The sequence below is a fragment of the Bombina bombina genome, chromosome 4 (assembly GCF_027579735.1).
Source record: "Bombina bombina isolate aBomBom1 chromosome 4, aBomBom1.pri, whole genome shotgun sequence".
Lineage (NCBI taxonomy): Eukaryota > Metazoa > Chordata > Amphibia > Anura > Bombinatoridae > Bombina > Bombina bombina.
Window position 1 is genome coordinate 392773931 of NC_069502.1, and position 22628 is coordinate 392796558.

Consider the following 22628-nt stretch of genomic DNA (forward strand, 5'->3'; position numbering starts at 1 on the left):
CAGGAAGTGCAAGAGGATCACCCAAGCAGAGCTGCTATATAGCTCCTCCCCTCTACGTCATATCCAGTCATTCTCTTGCACCTAACTAAAGATAGGACGTGTGAGAGGACTGTGGTGTGTTAAACTTAGTTTTTATTTCTTCAATCAAAAGTTTGTTATTTTAAACGGCACCGGAGTGTGTTGTTTGTTCTCAGGCAGCATTAGAAGAAGAATCTGCCTGAGTTTTCTATGATCTTAGCGGTCGTAACTAAGATCCACTTGCTTTTCTCGGCCATTCTGAGGAGTGAGGTAACTTCAGAACAGGGGATAGCATGCAGGGCCCACCTGCAAGGAGGTATGTGCAGTAAATTATTTTCTAAGGAATGGAATTGACTGAGAAAATACTGCTAATACCGATGTAATGTAAGCGCAGCCTTAAATGCAGTAGTAGCGACTGGTATCAGGCTGATATGTATGTATGATACTCTGAGGTATTTCTGGGGAATGGAATTTCACTAAGAAAATACTGTCAATATTAAAGTAATATTTGAGCCTGCGCTGCAGTGAAAGCGACTAGCAGCAGGCTTATTAATAACACTTCATAATTTTCAATTTTAAAACGTTTTACTGGCATGTTAATCGTTTTTTCTGAGGTACTTGGTGATAAAACTTTATGGGCATGATTTTTACCACATGGCTGTCGTTTTTTTCTGCATAAAAACAGTTTACTGAGCTTCCCCACTGTTGTAATATGAGTGGGAGGGGCCTATTTTAGCGCTTTATTGCGCAGTAAAAATTTAGTCACAGTCTTCCTATTTCTTCCTCCATGATCCAGGACGTCTCTACAGAGCCCAGGGGTCTCCAAAACTAGTTTTGAGGGAGGTAATCAGTCACAGCAGACCTGTGACAGTGTGTTTGACTGTGATAAAAATGTTTATTATTTCAACTGTTATCCGTTTTGGGTATTAAGTGGTTAATCATCCTTTTGCTGGTGGGTGCAATCCTCTGCTAACTTTATACATTTTCTGTTAAAATTTGGTTGTTTTAACATATTTGGTTCATTGTTAATTCAACTGTGTCACATTTTTATGTTTCTTAAAGGCGCAGTAGCGTTTTTTTATATAGCTTGTAAATTTATTTAAAAGTTTTTTCCAAGCTTGCTAGTGTTATTGCTAGTCTGTTTAAACATGTCTGACACAGATGAATCTGTTTGTTCACTATGTTTAAAGGCCAATGTGGAGCCCAATAGAAATTTGTGCACTCAATGTATAGATGTTACTTTGAATAAAAGTCAAACTTTATATGTTAAAAAAATATCACCAGACAACGAGGGGGAAGTTATGCCGACTAACTCTCCTCACGTGTCAGTACCTTCGCCTCCCGCTCAGGAGGTGCGTGATATTGTGGCGCCAAGTACATCAGGGTGGCCCATACAAATCACTTTGCAAGACATGGCTAATGTTATGACTGAAGTACTATCTAAATTGCCAGAATTAAGAGGTAAACGCCATCACTCTGGGGTAAGAACAGAGTGCGCTGATAATAGTAGAGCCATGTCTGATACTGCGTCACAATTTGCAGAACATGAGGACGGAGAGCTTCATTCTGTGGGTGACGGATCTGATCCAAGTAAACTGGATTCAGAGATTTCAAATTTTAAATTTAAGCTTGAGAACCTCCGTGTATTACTAGGGGAGGTATTAGCGGCTCTGAATGATTGTAACACGGTTGCAATTCCAGAAAAAGTATGTAGGCTGGATAAATATTTTGCGGTACCGGCGTGTACTGATGTTTTTCCTATACCTAAAAGGCTTACAGAAATTGTTAACAAGGAGTGGGATAGACCCGGTGTCACCCCCTCCTATATTTAGAAAAATGTTTCCAATAGACGCCACCACACAGGACCTATGGCAGACGGTCCCTAAGGTGGAGGGAGCAGTTTCTACTCTGGCTAAGCGCACCACTATCCCGGTGGAGGATAGCTGTGCTTTTTCAGATCCAATGGATAAAAAGTTAGAGGGTTACCTTAAGAAAATGTTTGTTCAGCAAGGTTTTATATTACAACCCCTTGCATGCATCGCGCCTGTCACTGCTGCAGCGGCATTCTGGTTTGAGTCTCTGGAAGAGACCCTTAGCACAGCTCCATTGGATGAGATTATGAACAAGCTTAAAGCCCTTAAGCTAGCTAATTCATTTATTTCTGATGCCGTAGTACACTTAACCAAACTTACGGCTAAGAACTCCGGATTCGCCATTCAAGCGCGCAGAGCACTGTGGCTTAAATCCTGGTCAGCTGATGTGACTTCTAAATCTAAATTGCTTAATATTCCTTTCAAAGGGCAGACATTATTCGGGCCCGGCTTGAAAGAAATTATCGCTGACATTACTGGAGGTAAGGGCCATGCCCTGCCTCAAGACAGGGCCAAACCAAAGGCTAAACAGTCTAATTTTCGTGCCTTTCGTAATTTCAAGGCAGGAGCAGCATCAACTTCCTCCGCTCCAAGACAGGAAGGAACTGTTGCTCGCTACAGACAGGGCTGGAAACCTAACCAATCCTGGAACAAGGGCAAGCAGGCCAGAAAACCTGCTGCTGCCCCTAAGACAGCATGAAGTGAGGTCCCCCGATCCGGAAACGGATATAGTGGGGGGCAGACTTTCTCTCTTTGCCCAGGCTTGGGCAAGAGATGTCCAGGATCCCTGGGCGTTGGAAATCATATCTCAGGGATATCTTCTGGACTTCAAAGCTTCTCCTCCACAAGGGAGATTTCATCTTTCAAGGTTATCAGCAAACCAGATAAAGAAAGAGGCGTTTCTACGCTGTGTACAAGACCTCTTACTAATGGGAGTGATCCACCCAGTTCCGTGGTCGGAACACGGGAAAGGATTCTATTCAAATCTGTTTGTGGTTCCCAAAAAAGAGGGAACCTTCAGACCAATCTTGGACTTAAAGATCCTAAACAAATTCCTAAGAGTTCCATCGTTCAAAATGGAAAATATTCGAACCATCTTACCCTTGATCCAAGATGGTCAGTACATGACCACAGTGGATTTAAAGGATGCCTACCTTCACATACCGATTCACAAGGATCATTACCGGTATCTAAGATTTGCCTTCCTAAACAGGCATTACCAGTTTGTAGCTCTTCCCTTCGGGTTAGCTACGGCTCCAAGAATCTTTACAAAGGTTCTGGGCTCTCTTCTGGCGGTACTAAGACCGCGAGGCATAGCGGTAGCTCCGTACCTAGACGACATTCTGATACAAGCGTCAAGTTTCCAAACTGCCAAGTCTCATACAGAGTTAGTTCTGGCATTTCTAAGGTCGCATGGGTGGAAGGTGAACGTAGAAAAGAGTTCTCTATTGCCACTCACAAGAGTTCCCTTTCTAGGGACTCTTATAGATTCTGTAGAAATGAAAATTTACCTGACGGAGGACAGGTTATCAAAACTTCTAAATGCTTGCCGTGTCCTTCATTCCATTCAACACCCGTCAGTGGCTCAGTGCATGGAGGTAATCGGCTTAATGGTAGCTGCAATGGACATAGTACCATTTGCGCGCCTGCATCTCAGACCGCTGCAATTGTGCATGCTAAGTCAGTGGAATGGGGATTACTCAGATTTGTCCCCTCTGCTAAATCTGGATCTAGAGACCAGAGATTCTCTTCTATGGTGGCTTCTCGGCCACATCTGTCCAAGGGGATGCCCTTCCGCAGGCCAGATTGGAAGATTGTAACAACAGACGCCAGCCTTCTAGGTTGGGGCGTAGTCTGGAATTCCCTGAAGGCTCAGGGATCATGGACTCAGGAGGAGAGACTCCTTCCAATAAACATTCTGGAATTAAGAGCAATTTTCAATGCTCTTCTGGCTTGGCCTCAGTTAGCAGTTAACTTCATCCGGAGGTGTTTGCCCAACTGCTTCATCATTGGGGCAAACCAGATCTGGATCTCATGGCGTCTCGCCAGAATGCCAAGCTTCCTTGTTACGGATCCAGGTCCAGGGACCCGGGAGCGGTGCTGATAGATGCTCTGACAGCACCTTGGGTCTTCAACATGGCTTATGTGTTTCCACCTTTCCCGATGCTTCCTCGATTGCCAGGATCAAACAGGAGAGAGCATCGGTGATTCTAATAGCGCCTGCGTGGCCACGCAGGACCTGGTATGCAGATCTAGTGGACATGTTGTCCTGTCCACCATGGTCTCTGCCTCTGAGACAGGACCTTCTGATTCAGGGTCCTTTCAAACATCCAAATCTAATTTCTCTGAGGCTGACTGCATGGAGATTGAACGCTTGATTCTATCAAAGCGTGGATTCTCGGAGTCAGTGATTGATACCTTATTACAGGCTAGGAAACCTGTTACCAGGAAAATTTACCATAAAATATGGCGTAAATACTTATATTGGTGCGAATCCAAGAGTTACTCATGGAGTAAGGTTAGGATTCCTAGGATATTGTCTTTTCTACAGAAGGGTTTAGAAAAGGGTTTATCTGCTAGTTCGTTAAAGGGACAGATTTCAGCTCTGTCTATCCTTTTACACAAACGTCTGGCAGAAGTTCTAGACGTTCAGGCTTTGGCTAGGATTAAGCCTGTGTTTAAGACTGTTGCTCCGCCGTGGAGCTTTAACTTAGTTCTTAACGTTCTGCAAGGTGTTCCGTTTGAACCCCTTCATTCCATCGATATCAAGCTGTTATCTTGGAAAGTTCTGTTTTTAATGGCTATTTCCTCGGCTCGAAGAGTCTCTGAGTTATCGGCCTTACATTGTGATTCTCCTTATCTGATTTTTCATTCAGACAAGGTAGTTCTGCGTACTAAACCTGGGTTCTTACCTAAGGTAGTCACTAACAAGAATATCAATCAAGAGATTGTTGTTCCATCATTGTGCCCTAACCCTTCTTCAAAGAAGGAACGACTTTTGCACAATCTGGACGTCGTCCGTGCCCTGAAATTTTATTTGCAGGCAACTAAAGATTTTCGTCAAACTTCTTCCCTGTTTGTCGTTTATTCTGGACAGAGGAGAGGTCAAAAAGCTTCGGCTACCTCTCTCTCTTTTTGGCTTCGTAGCATAATACGTTTAGCCTATGAGACTGCTAGACAGCAGCCTCCTGAAAGGATTACAGCTCATTCTACTAGAGCTGTGGCTTCCACTTGGGCCTTTAAGAATGAGGCCTCTGTTGAACAGATTTGCAAGGCTGCAACTTGGTCTTCACTTCACACTTTTTCAAAATTTTACAAATTTGACACTTTTGCTTCTTCGGAGGCTGTTTTTGGGAGAAAGGTTCTACAGGCAGTGGTTCCTTCCGTGTAAAGATCCTGCCTGGTATCCCATAAGTAATGGATGACCCGTGGACTGACTACACTTAACAGGAGAAAATATAATTTATGCTTACCTGATAAATTCATTTCTCCTGTAGTGTAGTCAGTCCACGGCCCGCCCTGTTTTTACGGCAGGTCTAAATTTTAATTAAACTCCAGTCACCACTGCACCCTATAGTTTCTCCTTTCTCGTATGGTTTCGGTCGAATGACTGGATATGACGTAGAGGGGAGGAGCTATATAGCAGCTCTGCTTGGGTGATCCTCTTGCACTTCCTGTTAGGGAGGAGATATAATCCCATAAGTAATGGATGACCCGTGGACTGACTACACTACAGGAGAAATGAATTTATCAGGTAAGCATAAATTATATTTTCCATTCTACTTGTATCATCATATGTTCTTCATTATTTTGGTATCCTTTTGTAGAAAAGCAGGGAGGTAATCTCAGGAGTGTGTGTCTGCTGCAGTTTTGAAGGAATGTTCTACATTTGCAAGAGCACTAGATGGCAGCAGTGTTTCCTTCAATGTAGTGCTCCAGACATGTGCATTAGGGTGTTTTGTTTTCTAAGGCAAAAAATAAACTAAAATTTTTGCAGACTTTGCTTATGCCCCGAGTCTCAGTGATGTAAAAGATATATATGCTACATTTTTGCTAAAGATTGGATAATATTTAGAGGTTGCACACTTTGATCTGTTTTGTAAAAGTAGGCAAAAAATACGATTTTTCAATGTTAATTACTTTTATTGGGAAAACTAGAAATCACAAACTTAAAATACTATTAAAACTATACACTAAGATTAATAGGTAATATGATAGGCAAAACATGTGTTATATTAATCAACTTTGAACGATGCAATCCCTTGTTTTGTTTGCTTGGTGACGACTTTTCTCTGATGCTCGACTACCCTCAACAAGAATTGTTTTTGTTGTTCATCCCTGACCGATTCGTTACACTTTTTTATCAGAGCAGTTCCTCTTTATGGGGTATCATTGACAACCTTAAGAGCGTTCACATGGTTTCTTAGAGAATCAATGCAGTATTCTGCATTGATGGCTCAGGTCTTTTTCTTCAAAAATCATGTTTTTACCCTCTAATCGTTTCACTTCCTTTTTCTTTGCAGGTTTGGTTTCTAAATTTTTAGTCATATTTTCCTTAACAGCCTGAGTAATACGGTCGTCCAAAAAAGCCAATCCTACGTTTGTTTCTGACAGATACCAAAGGTGTCTCTTAGCAACTGTGAGAGCACATTTTTTGACGTCTGTATCTGGGTAAGTGCTCAGAAGCTGTAGCATATCCAAATAATTCTTTGGAGCCCATCGACTTACAATTGCCTCATGCTGAAAGCAAACATATGAGGCTGACAAAATGTGAAACCCGTTTCATTCCTTCCAATTGTCGTTGAGGAATATTCAACTGTTTAGTGAAGAGGACAATTTTAAGTGCATATATTGCCTTTGCCATCCACCTTCTTTTGTACACTTAGTTCTTATTTTCAAGGCGAAAACCTTGTATACTCCACTCATTGACGAACTCATACGATCTTCTCTTTGTGACCTAAGAAATTCGTTATCTTCTTGTGATACGCTGTTCATGTCCATCCCATTTTGCCGGGAAATGTCAAATAACTCGACGAGATCACCTTTCCAAATCTGCCGTTTCACATTTGCTTTATCCGTGTTTCTCGATTTCTCTTTACCCAGATTTTGGTATTCTTTGTACAGATTCTGTATACCAGCACGGATAGTCTCCTCCGTCTTAACAGGGATATTTGCTTTCCTCCACACTTCCTGTAGTTTAGTACTGGTAGATTTACCAGTACTAAAAGTGCTTCTTTCATTTCCTTGTGATGGTAAATAAAAACTAAAAGTACTTGTTCCTTTGAAGGGAGCCGAGCTCCTAAAAACTCTCCACTAGGCACCTTTTCTAGCAGCCAAATTCCTCTTTTGGTTCCCATTTTAAAGTTAAATTACATGCAAAAGATGAAAGAAATACATGAGAAGAACATTAGTGTAAAGCACTTTAATGTTAGAAATTTCACTAGTTGGTGATAAGTGATCAATGTGTGCAACCCCTAACTATTATCCAATCTTCTTGAAATTTGGCATATATATCTTTTACATCACTGAGACTCGGGGCGTATGCAAAGTCATATGAAAATCACATCTTTGGAAAAATGAAACCCCCTAATGTGCATGCTAACTACCTAGGTATCTCTTCAACAACGAATACCATTTTGTTTTTCATGTCCCTTTTTTAGAGGCATTTTTTGTGAAGTTTAACATGGTGTGTTTTCATTTCAGACTAGAGGAAGAGGATAAATTCTTGAATGCAGAGAGTTATTACACCAAAGCGCTTAGTATAGACAACACCTTTACAGAAGCTGAAGAGGCCTTGGTTAAAGTGCGCCAGCACATGCAGGTGATTCTTTATTTTTTCTATTTTTACTAAAAATAGTAATGTTTGTTTACTTTAGTTTGGCTTTTATTACAGCTGTTTTAAAGTATTAAAAGTTAAATGGACACTTGTACAAAACTATGTTCAAGCCAAGAGACCTGTTGGGATTTTAGGATTTTTCCCCGCTTCAAATAGTCCATTTTGGGAATAAATAAAAGGAAAAAACATTTTACTAAATAATTGCTGAAGTTAGGCATAAAAGGGTGTTTGGAAACTTCCCCTCCTTTCTGAATGCTTGGTTGATTCTTTTTTTGTTTGTTTTTAAATTCTTAATAAATCAGATGTCTAGATGTTTCATTTTCGCATATTTGTTGTCCCCAAGTTTATCAAATGGTTAATCGGCCATGTTTGAATGTGCTTTATCTTGTGTGTTTTTCCCAGCACACAATCCACTTCAGAGATGTTGACCTTTGAAACAATGTTTACCTGGTTAATAAAACTAATAGTGTTCATTAATAAATGTCTTTATATGTTTTATCTTTTCATTTAGTTAACAAAATAAATTTTTGAAAATGATAACAAAAAAATCCAGCCTCTTTAAGGTTAGGTTACTTTTCTCTTTAATAAAATATTTTTGTATACATTTCACATTTTATTAATTGGTATAGCTCTGCCAAATTCCAAAGTGTTTGATTTGTTTGTCAGCATTAGTAAATACTTTAATATGAGTCCTACAACAAAACATACAAGCAATTGAATATTTTTTAATATTTGCCTCTCTTTTTATGGAATACTGATGATGGTTTTTCTTTTGTGCATCTATCTCTTCTTGCCTTGAACTGTTGATGCTGTGGCTATGAATATCCATTATTGCTCTTCATGACTTGACATTGGACTGCAATTTCTGCTTTATCACCTGGGTGTTCCTAAAACTGGTTTGTATGAAATACTTTATTGAATAAACAAACTATCAATGCATACTCTGTAACCTAACGTTTAACTGGTATTTTTTATCTTCTTGTGTGGTTTTTGCTTATTTTGGGGTCACCAAATGCTTTGCAATGGATTGCTGCATACTGTACTTGTGGAATTGTTTATTTTGCTTTAATGTTATCTTTTTGCATGTAAATTTCATAAACTAAAATTATGTGGTATAAATGTTACTTTTAATTATATGTAATGATAAAATTCATATTCCTTGTGTGTGTTCGTGTTGATTGATTTATTTTTGAATAATGCTCCTGGAAATGTTACCTCATGATAACTGTTTTTTCTGGTGAATGGGTCAAAAAAGAAATCTTTGGAAAAAAGGGAGAAACAAGAAGAAAGAGAAGTACAGGCTAAAGAAAAGAAAATAGAAACAAGTGCAGAAAAATTGCGTAAACTGCTTAAAGAAGAAAAAAGGTATTTTTTCTAACACTTTTTTTTATTTTTATTTTTTATATCGCTGTTTGTGTGTGTACTTTGTTTTGTTTTTTCTCTCCATGATTCTCAGATACCTATTCACCTTTGAGATGATCCCTGTCTCAAAGGGTAAAACATTGTTTTTTAAGGTGGTGAGATTCCACACTTTATTACTGCTGGGAATTCATCACCTGGCCACCAGGAGGAGGCAAGACGCACCCTACATCAAAAGCTTTATTATCCCTACCACTTCCTTTACATCCCAGTCTTTCTTTGCCTCTCACAGAAGTGGGTGAAGGTGCTCAGGATTTTATTCAAATTAAAGTGACATTATACACATTTTTTCTTTGCATAAAAGTTTTGTAGATCTATTTATATAGCCCATATATATATTTTTTTTAAAAATAAATGTATAGTTTTGCTTATTTTTAAATAACATTGCTCTGATTTTCAGACTCTTAACCAAGCCCCAAAGTTTTATGTGAATACCGTCAGCTACCTTCTCCAGCTTGCTCCTGTTTGTGTAAAGGGTCTTTTCATATGTAAAAGAAGGGGGAGGGGGGGGAGTGTCTTATTTGCCACTTGCAGTGGGCTTTCCAGCGACCTTTTCAACAGAGCCAAACTGACAGCTTCTAAGTAAGTTTTTAAACAGTTTTATACTGGATTTTTATATCAGTATCTGTGCATCTTATTCTTCATAGTAGTGTCTATTACATGCAGTTATATGAAAATGAGTGTATACTGTCCCTTTAAGGGATCTCTGATCCTTTAATCCTCTCATAAGGGGAACATTGAAAGTGATGGGTAAAGGAGAGTACTGGATGTGCAACATAAATCTCTTGTGGGAGTTGTAGTGACAAGCCTGCCTCGTGTCCATCAGCCTTCTCCTGTTACACTACATAGATGTACTCTCAGTACATCCTCTGTCTAGCACAGTACTGGATGGGGTTTCATCTGGGTAAACAACAGTGGAGTGGGCATTTGCTGGGTACTACTGTAACTGTGCTAGTTTCTGATATTTGCAGTGTTATTCTGTGCTGTGCAAATTAACTGTACTTTTTGTCTTGGAAGCAAACTGGATCTGTCCCCTCTGGGTTAGATCCTTTAGAGGGTAAATTTACAGACTTTGTTTTTACAATCACGAAATGTATGTTTTGCAAATTGGCTACAGTCTTCCCTCCAACTCAAATTTGCAGTGAATTCAGTTTTTCTTCTATCAGTGTATTCTGCTCAGGGATGTGCTACTGATTTTACTTTAGGATTTAAGGATTTTTTTTAAAGTCCACCATTCTGAAGTTTTGGCAGCTAGGCCACTTTCAAGTCAGGATGGTGTAAATGTATTCTAGTTCTTTTGCTAGAACCAATTTACCTACTGTATCGGCTTCTGTCAAACAGGTTCAGGTCTTTGACTCTGATGTCTCTTCCTCATCCTCTGATGGTTAGTTGTCTTCAGAAGACTTATCAAATTCAGATCAGGAATCTGAGGAGGCATCATTTAATTTTAAAGTTGAGCATTTACGTTCCTTGTAAAGTTTAATGAAATAGTGCCCGGTATCTAAAAGTACTCTTAAAAACAGGGGCACTTTCGTTCATTAAACTTTACATTGAAGCTTCTTTTTTAAAATACTTACCTTTTCTTAATGGAAAGCAGATCCTCCGCCCGCAGCTCCTGCTGTAGTAAGCACAGTGATGATGAATCCGGCTTCCTCCAATCATTACGTGCCCCCTTTGGTGTCCTGCTCGTGAGGCAACTCAAGGTAAAAAAAAAAAAGGGTAAGTATTTTAAAAAAAGAAGCCTCAATGTAAAGTTTTTATTTTTTTTTATTTTTTTATTTAATTTTTATTGAAGTTAAATTCACGGCATACAAGCAGTGTTTTTAAGTTCAATCAATACAAGAAAAAAAGAAATCAATGTTACATAACCACATCAACATTATAGCGTATTGATTAGGGATAATATTAAACATCATATATGCCTGTTAAACTATAAGCCTTCTGTATAACAAAAGAGGCCACTTTTGGACCTCACAAAATAAGGAACAAAAACCGAGCTATAGAAGACTACCATGGACTATAGGGGGCCACTTTTGGGTCCCAAATGAGGAACTTCATTTTTCCTGTTTTATGATGTATATAAAAAAAAAAACTGAAAGTGAGATATAAATATATATATATATGGGCTTGAAATTTAGGCTTTTTGAAATTACATGCTAGTAGTATATACCTTAATAGAAATTGAAATTGCCTACGCTGACCAACCTGGAAAAATAAATAGTCACAGGACATTTTGTGAACCAGAGTCAAAGAATAAGTGTCACATACATTGCTCAACACTAATTTGTAGCGTTTACCTTAGAGCCTGCAAGGGAAGTATCCCTCATTATCAATATGGTAATGAAACAAATTAGTCCCAGCAGAGAAATTGTAATGTAATCTCAGGGATTTTTAGACACTATCTGAATGCGCAACTTCAAATCTGTTAAAAAGCGAGATAAAAATAGGAGAGTTCATCACTTAAGGGTTATTTATAGAGCTATGCGCATAATGTCCTACCTCGGCCGCAGACAGCACATCACTGCGCAGTGAGTTAATAACAGCGTAAGAAGTATTTGGATAACGCCCACCTTGAAAATCGTTTGGCTATAGATAGTGACTTACACTACGGTACCTGCATTTATATACTGTGGCATAAAGGCATAAATTTGTTAACCTTACAGGCAGGGTGCAGCCTGCTAAGCAATAAGAGAATCTCTTGCTCTGCCATTTCTAAGTGACTGCACTGAGCAAATAAAGCTATGACCCAAGTAGTGAGATATAGCCAATTAAGCATTTGTGGGGAAGTCTCTGTAACGTTGCGAGCAGAACTACATTAACAAAAATACAATCAGAAAGAGAATAACACCTATATGAACTAGGAGGAAAAGCAATAACAGGGTCAAAAGACCGCTAAAACATTTAGATTGTATCACACAGTATTAACATATAGAGTTATAAGAACGGAATTCTCAAACTGTAAATAAAGATAGTTTGCAGTATAAGTCTATTTACTCATGATAAGTTCTAAGTCTAGCCGACTCCGGTGCCAGTCACAGAACTAGCCAACTCCTATGCGAGTCTCCTTTAGAGAGTCCTTATGTTCAGTCAGCTGCAGGGTCGTCAAGAGTATAAGCCATGAAGATGTGGTAGGCCAAGGGCAGCGTCTCCATTCTCAGCCAGCCTCCCGCTTGAACAGTAACAGCAGGTCTATGCATCTAGGGATCCTTGTAAGCTGCCAAGTCTCTGAGAGGTATGTTTTATGTGGTCCTGTCTCCTCTTGATCGTTGGGTGCTTTTTCAGTTGGGACTGTGCTTGTATTTTCCCTAGCAGGTAGAAAGGCTGATCGGGTCTCCGCTGTGGCATCTCTGCTGATCCGCATCCAAGCTGTGCTATTGACAGAGTCCCACTCGGTCTTCCCATACGCGTTGTCTCCTGATACAGGTTTCGTGTAAGGAGGTACCTGTTTCTTGTCATGGCGGATCGAGGTAGTTAGATAGCGCTGGGGCCCCAAAGCGCCATCGTTTAAATGCACATCTAAAACAGGACCGTCGCTAGTTAGGTGCTGGGATGTTTGTAGACCTTAAGGGTGAAATGTTAAGTCCAGGGTTTTTTCTAGGGCAACATGATGAGCCGACAGTAAGTTGCGCAGAGCTTCTAAAATATTAGTGGTACACTCCATGTCCATATTGATCTTCTATAGAAGAGCTCAAAGTCAGCACAATGTAGTTGAATGCTATATAAGAAAGCACATTAAGTGCAGCGTAACGACAGGGCCAGAGGCGCCCCGCCGGGGGATATAGAGTAGGCCAAGATGGTACAATGGCTCCGGGCGCTGATGCCCGCAGCTATACTTACAAAACTGGGTTCAGTAGGTGCACAGTTCAAATCACAAGGTAGTTCAGGTAAAAAATTAAACGGATCAATGAGCTGATATGTGAATTTCAGGGTTTTTCAAGGAAAAGCTGCAGCAGCAAACAGCAGTGTGACTGAACATGGCCGCTGCCCGCAAGTTCCCCCCCCCGCCTCAATGTAAAGTTTAACCCCTTAATGACCGAGGACGTGCAGGGTACGTCCTCTTAAAAAAGTCACTTAACGACCAAGGACGTACCCTGCACGTCCTCGGTTTGGAAAGCAGCTGGAAGCGATCCTGATCACTTCCAGCTGATTTCCGGTTATTGCAGGATGCCTCGATATTGAGGCATCCTGCAATAACATTTTTTACCCCTCCGGTGCAGAGAGCCACTCTGTGGCCCTCTCTGCACCGGACATCGATGGCCGCATTCGTTGGTGGGTGGGAGCTGAAGTGGGAGGTGGGTGGGCGGCCATCGATGGCTTCTTAGTGAGAGAGGGGGGCGGGATCGGTTGCGGTATCGCCGGGGGCGCGCGTGTGCACGGGGGGTGGCGGGCGGGCGCGTGCACGGGGCGGGAGCGGGTGGGAACCGCTACACTACAGAAAAAAGGTACAAGTTGATTGTAAAAAAATATATAATAAACTTATTTTTTTGAAAGCATCTAAGGGATCAGGAAGGGGTGGGGGGTTGGTATTGGGGGGGGGGAAGCTACACTACAGAAAAGGGAGATTTTTTTAATATATAACAGCATATTTTTCACTAAAATGGGTACTGGCAGACAGCTGCCAGTACCCAAGATGGCGCACATTAAGTCAGAGGGGGAGGGTTAGAGAGCTGTTTGGTGGGGGATCAGTGAGGTTGGGGGCTAATGGGGATCCTACACATAAGCATATGTAAATATGCTAAAAAAAAATGCACAAAAAAGCCAAAATTCTCCTTTTATTTTAGTACTGGCAGAGTTTCTGCCAGTACTTAAGATGGCGGGGACATTTGTGGGGTAGGGGAGGGAAGAGAGATGTTTGGGAGGGATCAGGGGGTCTGATGTTTCAGGTGGGAGGCTGATCTCTACACTAAAGCTAAAATTAACCCTGCAAGCTCCCTACAAGCTACCTAATTAACCCCTTCACTGCTAGCCATAATACACGTGTGATGCGCAGCGCCATTTAGCAGCATTCTAATTACCAAAAAGCAACGCCAAAGTCATATATGTCTGCTATTTCTGAACAAAGGGGATCCCAGAGAAGCATTTACAACCATTTGTGCCATAATTGCACAAGCTGTTTGTAAATGATTTCAGTGAGAAACCTAAAATTGTGAAAAATGTAACATTTTTTTTAATTTGATCGCATTTGGCGGTGAAATGGTGGCATGAAATATACCAAAATGGGCCTAGATCAATACTTGGGGTTGTCTACTACACTACACTAAAGCTAAAAATACCCCAAAAAGCTCCTTACATGCTTCCTAATTAACCCCTTCACTGCTGGGCATAATACACGTGTGGTGGGCAGTGGCATTTAGCGGCATTCTAATTACCAAAAAGCAAAGCCAAAGCCATATATGTCTGCTATTTCTGAACAAAGGGGATCCCAGAGAAGAATTTACAACCATTTATGCCATAATTGCACAAGCAGTTTGTAAATAATTTCAGTGAGAAACTGAAAGTTTGTGAAAAAGTGAACGATTTTTTGTATTTGATCGCATTTGGCGGTGAAATGGTGGCATGAAATATACCAAAATGGGCCTAGATCAATACTTTGGGATGTCTTCTAAAAAAAAAATATATACATGTCAATGGATATTCAGAGATTCCTGAAAGATATTAGTGTCCCAATGTAACTAGCGCTAATTTTAAAATGGTTTGAAAATAGCAAAGTGCTACTTGTATTTATGGCCCTATAAGTTACAAAAAAAGCAAAGAACTTGTAAACATTGGGTATTTCTAAACTCAGGACAAAATTTAGAAACTATTTAGCATGGGTGTTTTTTGGTGGTTGTAGATATGTAAGATTTTGGGGTTCAAAGTTAGAAAAAGTGTGTTTTTTTCCATTTTTCCTCATATTTTATAAATTATTTTATAGTAAATGATAAGATATGATGAAAATAATGGTATTTTTAGAAAGTCCATTTAATGGCGAGAAAAACGGTATATAATATGTGTGGGTACAGTAAATGAGTAAGAGGAAAATTTCAGCTAAACACAAACACCGCAGAAATGTAAAAATAGCCTTGGTCCCAAACGGACAGAAAATGGAAAAGTGCTCTGGTCACTAAGGGGTTAATGAATGAAACAGACCCTGTTTTTAAGAGTATTTTTAGATACCTTGCACTTTTTCATTAAACTTTACATTCACTTTAAGGAAGTTTTACAGACTTTTAGGACAAGCTTGCTGAGGATAAGACTGTGAAGCAGCTGGATTTAAAGGGACATAATACTCATATGCTAAATCACTTGAAACTGATGCAGTATAACTGTAAAAAGCTGACAGGAAAATATCACCTGAGCTTCTCTATGTAAAAAAGAAAGATATTTTACCTCACAATATCCTCAGCTCACCAGAATAAGTTCTGTGTAAAAAGTTATACTCAGCTGCTCCCAGCTGCAGGTAAACAAATTTAAAAAAATGAAGAAATGAACAGCAGCCAATCAGCATCAGCAGTGCTGAGGTCATGAACTCTTACTGTGATCTCATGAGATTTGACTTAACTCTCATGAGATTTCATAGTAAGCTTCCTTTACCTGATTGGTGAAATAATATGAGTGCACGATGCTAGTCCCTTCAGATGTCCCAGGACAAACACACTAAAATGCTGCTTAGAAATCCTTTACAATGGGAGGTGGCTACTGAGGAACTTTTGAGGTAAAATATCTTTCTTTTTTACATAGAGATGTTCAGGTGATATTTTCTAATCGGCTTTTTACAGCTATGCTGCATCACTTTCAAGTGTTTAAACATTTGGGTATTATGGCCCTTTAATCTTCAAACCAAAAGCTTTTTCTATTTTCCTGTTTCAGAGGCAGTGTCTGAAATGATTTCAAAGGAATGGGACAAACCTCTGGGGTTCCCTTTATTTCTTCCCAAACTTTAAAAATGGTTTCCGGTTCCAGGTTTTTAGTTTTATCCTTTTAAGGAAACCTCTTGTTCAGGCCTGGCTTGGATTCTATTATTTTCCACTGTTACAGGTGGCAGAGGAGCATTTTTACCCCTGTTTAAAAGTTTCAGAGCCAAGAGTAAATCTACCAATTGTTTTTGCTCTTTTCATCAGTCCAGAAATAATGTTCTCAGAAGTCTGAACCCGCAAAGTCTTCCTGGAAGCCTAATCCAGTGTGTAACAAATCCAAGCAGACTAAAAAGTCTCCTTCCAATGCAAACTCTGCAGGTGTAGCCTTTGCTTTAGACTCATTGCTGGTAGGGGGCAGGTTAAGCCTTTTTTTCAGTAGCTTGGTCTCAGTCTGTTCAGGTCCCTTTTTTAATGGATCTCTAGGGTACAGACTAGGTTTTCAATCTCTGCCTCCTTGAGGGAGGTGTCTTCTGTCTTATCTAAGAAGACAGAATTTTTTTTTTATTCAGTGTATTCAAGATCCTAGAGAACATGGGGTTTATTGGTCCTGTTCCTGTCATTAGAAATGATCCTTCAGACCCTGTGATATATATTCACATCAAGTAAATAATTAACACTATGTTTCCACTGAGTATACATTTTAGTAATAGAATTTCCTTAATTTAATATGATTGTCTGCTTCCTAAATAACCCTTGGAACATTCCTTAGTAAAAAGGGAAACCAGAAAGGAAGCAATTTCTTATATGAAATAATACATAGTACATAATTTTAGCAATAGGTAAATTATAAAATGATTCACTGTTTTATGAAGTAAATATGCAACAAGGAAATTTATTTGCATGCTGCAGAAAAGGAAAACAAATCATTTCAATATTATAGTTAAGTAGAATACTCCTTTCAGAGAATAGATTCCTTTTTAACAGAAAAGTTGAATATCTTATTCAGAATGAAATGATAAAAATTAACTCTGAATCAATGTTGCCAAAGAATGATTGGATCTGATATATATCTTCAGAATGGCTCCGGAGTTGGTGAAACCTTATTTTAGAGAGAACAGTTAATGTTTTTAAGTAGGTGAAACTTATTTAGGGAATCCGCCGTTTGTAGTTGTAAGAGGATTTATAGATTGTGTAAGTTGTAAAACAGTCCGGTAATGAGGATATGGGATTAACAAATGTTCAATGTTCAAAACAGTCCAGTTTCAAAATGTAAAGTAAGCCCACATACCGGTCCGTTTTACGATTCTATAATAGAGACTTCTTAATGGAGTGTGTTCCAATGCTAAGGCCTTAGCGTCTTCTGAGCTCAGCGCGCTGTGTCCTGCTGCTTTCGGCTTCGGGTGACGTCACCGGAGTCGGCGAGAATACTGTCAGTTATCTGCTGCAGCCTTAGGGAGAGACAACTGGAGAGGAGTTCAGCGTACAAAGTTAGTAGTAAGTTTGTTGTAGAAAAAACTCCTTATACTGTAGATTAGTTTTAGAAAAAGAGATTTAGGATTTTGAGCTTTTGTATATAACTCTGTGCACTGTGACACTTAGATATAAAGGCTAGTATCTATATATAATTGAGAGCTTTAAGGTAAAAGACTCAGTATACATCTATAATCAAGCAATGTATTATGGGATTGATGATCCTTTTATTGAGGTTGCAGAGGGAGATCGATCCTTAAAGGGATAGTTTGTCATAATGAGACATGACAGACCCATTTTTAATCTGGAAACAATACATACGTTTTGAGGGTTCATCATGGAAACTATCAGATCTATCCTTCCGTTAGTCCATCAAGGTAAGTTTATGACAATCAGACTGGAGAGATGCCTACGTTCACATTCCTATTCACAAATAAATCATCAGTTTATTTGTTTTGCCTTTCTGGTCAGACATTATCAGTTTGTAGCTCTTCCTTTGGTCTATCTACAACTCCTGAGGTTCTCACTAAGGTTCTAGCTGCACTGTTGTTTATCAGAGCTCAGGGCATAGCTGTAGAGCCTGGCTTGGTTGATATTTTGGTTCAAGCACCAACTTTACCTTTAGCGACTGTTCATACCAAGACTACTATGGTTTCTTTGCAGTCATGGCGAAAGGTAGACGTGGCAGAGTTTTCTGAATCCTTCACCAGGCGGTTATACTTAAAGGGACACTGAACCAAATTTTTTTCTTTCATGATTCAGATAGAACATGCAATTTTAAGCAACTTTCTAATTTACTCCTATTATCAATTTTTCTTCGTTCTCTTGCTATGTTTATTTGAGAAAGAAGGCATCTAAGCTACTTGTTCGGTTCAGGACCCTGGAAAGCACTTATTCATTGGTGGATGCATTTATCCACCAATCAGCAAGAAAAACCCAGGTTGTTCACCAAAAATGGGCCGGCATCTAAACTTACATTCTTGCATTTCAAATAAAGATACCAAGAGAATGAAGAAAATGTGATAATAGGAGTAAATTAGAAGGTTGCTTAAAATTGCATGCTCTATCTGAATCACAAAAGAAAAAAATTGGGTTCAGTGTCCCTTTTTAACCCCTTAACGACACGAGTCGTACAGGGTACGTCGCACACAACCTGGTCTTTAAAGACCAGCGACGTACCCTGTACGACTTTGGGGATTAAAGCGGCTGGAAGCGATCCTGATCGCTTCCAGACGCTTTACGGTTATTGCAGTGATGCCTCGATATCGAGGCATCCTGCAATAACCTTTTTCCCCCATCCGATGCAGAGAGAGCCACTCTGTGGCCCTCTCTGCACCGGCATCGATGGCCGCAATCGTTGGTGGGTGGGAGCTGACCGTGGGAGGCGGGTGGGCGGCCATCGATGAAAAACTGAAGAGAGAGGGGGGCGGGATCGGGGGCGGGATAGTCGGGAGCGCGCACGTGCACAGGGGGTGGCGGGAGGGAGCGGGTGGGAACCGCTACACTACAGCAAATACATGCTATATGAGTGGCAGTAAGGGGGGATAAAATCCCTAACAAAAGTAAATCTAAGGGATCTGGGAGCGGGTGGGTAATTGGTGTGGTGGGGGGGGAAGCTACACTACAGAAAAAATAAAAATAAATTTAAAAAAACACATTTGTATTTGAAAACAGGGTACTGGCAGACAGCTGCCAGTAACCAAGATGGCTCCCAGTAAGGTAGAGGTGAAGGGTTAGAGAGCTGTTTGGGGGGGATCAGGGAGGTTGGGGGCTAAGGGGGGGTCCTACACAGCTGCATATGTAAATATGCAATACAATTTTTTGTAAATTTTTTTAAATATACCTTTTATTTTAGTACTGGCAGACTTTCTGCCAGTACTTAAGATGGCGGGGACAATTGTGGGGTCGGGGAGGGAAGGGAGCTGTTTGGGAGGGATCAGGGGGTCTGATGTGTCAGGTGGGAGGCTGATCTCTACACTAAAGCTAAAATTAACCCTGCAAGCTCCCTACAAGCTCCCTAATTAACCCCTTAACTGCTAGCCATAATACACATGTGATGCGCAGCAGCATTTAGCGGCCTTATAATTACCAAAAAGCAACACCAAAGCCATATATGTCTGCTATTTCTGAACAAAGGGGATCCCAGAGAAGCATTTACAATCATTTATGCCATACTTTGAAAAGTTGTTTGTAAATAATTTCATTTGATCGCATTTAGCGGTGAAATGGTAGCATGAAATATACCAAGATGGGCCTAGATCAATACTTGGGGTTGTCTACTACACTACACTAAAGCTAAAATTAACCCTAGACGCTCCCTACATGCTCCCTAATTAACCCCTTCACTGCTGGGCATAATACACGTGTGATGCGCAGTGGCATTTAGCGGCCTTCTAATTACCAAAAAGCAACGCCAAAGTCATATATGTCTGCTATTTCTGAACAAAGGGGATCCCAGAGAAGCATTTACAACCATTTATGCCATAATTGCACAAGTTGTTTGTAAATAATTTCAGTGAGAAACCTAAAGTTTGTGAATATATTTGGGAAAAAGTGAACAATTTTTTTTATTTGATTGCATTTGGTGGTGAAATGGTGGCATGAAATATACCAAAATGGGCCTAGATCAATACTTTGGGATGTCTTCTAAAAAAAAATATATACATGTCAAGGGTTAATCAGGGATTCCTGAAAGATATCAGTGTTCCAATGTAACTAGCGCTAATTTTGAAAAAAAGTGGTTTGGAAATAGCAAAGTGCTACTTGTATTTATGGCCCTATAAGTTGCAAAAAAAGCAAAGAACATGTAAACATTGGGTATTTCTAAACTCAGGACAAAATTTAGAAACTATTTAGCATGGGTGTTTTTTGGTGATTGTAGATGTGTAACAGATTGTGGGGGGTCAAAGTTAGAAAAAGTGTTTTTTTCCATTTTTTCCTAATATTTTATCATTTTTTTAAAGTAAATGATAAGATATGATGAAAAAAATGGTATCTTTAGAAAGTCCATTTAATGGCGAGAAAAACGGTATATAATATGTATGGGTACAGTAAATGAGTAAGAGGAAAATTACAGCTAAACACAAACACCGCAGAAATTTAAAAATAGCCCTGGTCCTTCAGGGAAAGAAATTGAAAAATGGCCTCGGTCCTTAAGGGGTTAATAGATAAAAACAAGATCAAACTTCAATCTGTCTTTCTGACTCTCTAGCCTTTAGCTCTGGCTTCAGTAGTTCAGTGCATAAAGGTAGTGGGTCTAATGGCAGCGACATCAGACACCTTTGCTTTTGCGAGTTTTCATCTGCATCCTCTCCAGCTATGCATGCTAAGGCAGTGGAATGGAGACCACCAATGTGTCTCAATTTGTCTGGACCCCTTGATCAGACAGTCTCTTGGTGGACATCTCTCGATCCAGTCTCTCAGGGGGATGTGTTTTTTCGTCCGTTATGGGTTATAGTTACCATGGATGCAAGCCTCTCAGGTTGGAGTATGGTTTTGGTTCCTTGTGAGTTTGGTCTACTCATGATGTGTTGTTACCTTTCAATATCTTTGAACTTTGTGCAATCTCTTTGGAGAATATAATCAGGTGTCATAACCCAATATGCTTAAGAGAAATCGTTGTTGAAAATGTAGCCACCAATCAGTAAGCCCTGCTCAGGGTCTGAACCAAAAATCGGCTGGCTTGTAAGCTTAAATTCCTGCTTTTTTCAAAAAAAAGTAATAGGAGTAAATGAGAAAGTTGCTTAAAATTGCATACTCTATCTGAATCATGAAAGAAAAAAATTGGGTTCAGTATCCCTTTTTTAGATTTTTCTCATACGTTTATAGCAATTTTTGATGGGTAGCAATCTCCAGTCAAGACTCAATTCAAGACTTGTGTCATTGCAGAACATTGCTTTTACTAGTGAAAGCAGGGACTTTTTAATACATGTATAATTTTTAAGTTTGTCCAGACTGCAAGTTTTTGTTAGTGGGAATTCCAGTGATGACACTTATAACACACTGATAATCCTGTTAAAAACAAAACAAATGAGCAAAGTGGGGAAAAAATGTGTTGTAGTGCATATAGGATATGTGATACCAAAGCATGTTTCACCGGACCGCCTGAAACGTGCGTTGGAAGAAGATTGGCCTAGAGGAACTTTTGTCACTGGGAGGGTTGTGACTCTTTGTCTGAACTTGTATCCGCAGTTAGTCTCCGTTTGTTTAGCGGTTTCACAAATGTATGCAGTTGGTTCATAAATTGGTCTTTTTTTAACCAGACTGATTTTGTATTTTAACAAATTGTTTTATGCTATAAAGAGTTTCCCTGGTCTCTACTATATTTCTCAAGGATATACATGGGTATTTTATACTAAGAGCTGAGTCACAGCTCTGGTCTGTGTGCGAACGATTTAATTCACCTGCTTGTTTGGGTTCCCACACAGAACTTCACTATTATGTTTTCTCTTTTTTATGGACTTTATTCAGAGGACCCCTGGATCACATATCCTATTTTGTTGCACTATAACTTATTTATTTTTTTTACCCCCACAAAACTCATAACAATGCCTATTTTGCTAACTGGATTTTTTCCCACAAAAGAATATCTCAATAGTCCTTTGAAAGAGAGATGCCTATTTTGCAAATGGAACTATTGACAACTTTGCAAAAGTGGCCCAGTACACCTTATTTTAAATCCATGGACACTTTCCTGTAGCAAGGGATCTCCTTCAGGGTTTAGTTCCTCATTCTAGTCCAGAGAAGGTGGGTTTAGAAACTTGGAAGCTAAGTGACACAGACTGTTGTCCATCTCAGAGTCTGTAACTTCTTATCTGTTGAAAGCTATTGAACCAACTCCATCTATAACACTTTTTTTTTTTTCTTTGTGTAAAGCAACATCAACTTCTGTTTGTGTGTGTGTGTGTGTGTGTGTGTGTGGGGGGTTAAAAAAACTTTTGGAATTCCTGCATGGTGGGGTGATTTTATAGCTATGAGATGGTTTATTTTTTACTTTTCTCTAGGAATCCAGCAGCTGCATATGAGATTTTTCAAAGGCTAAACTCATGTCGCCATTTGCTTTATTTTTAGGAACTAATTTGCACATAATGAGGTTGACATTGCTCGCTACTGTCATTTTGTGTGCAATTCTTGTTTTATCAGTATCCTGTCACCTTTGCTGAGGCCAAAAATGGAAGG

At 39.7% G+C, this 22628-nt stretch overlaps 1 protein-coding gene across 1 annotated transcript in view; it reads left to right on the plus strand.

Moving 5' to 3' along the window:
- Positions 1-22628, plus strand: part of TTC14 (tetratricopeptide repeat domain 14) — a gene marked incomplete in the record, with an annotated part of 160893 nt that overhangs the window by 77543 nt on the left and 60722 nt on the right. Inside the window, 2 exon segments of the mRNA XM_053711842.1 lie at positions 7593-7710; positions 8981-9090. Coding sequence (XP_053567817.1) covers positions 7593-7710; positions 8981-9090 — 228 coding nt within the window.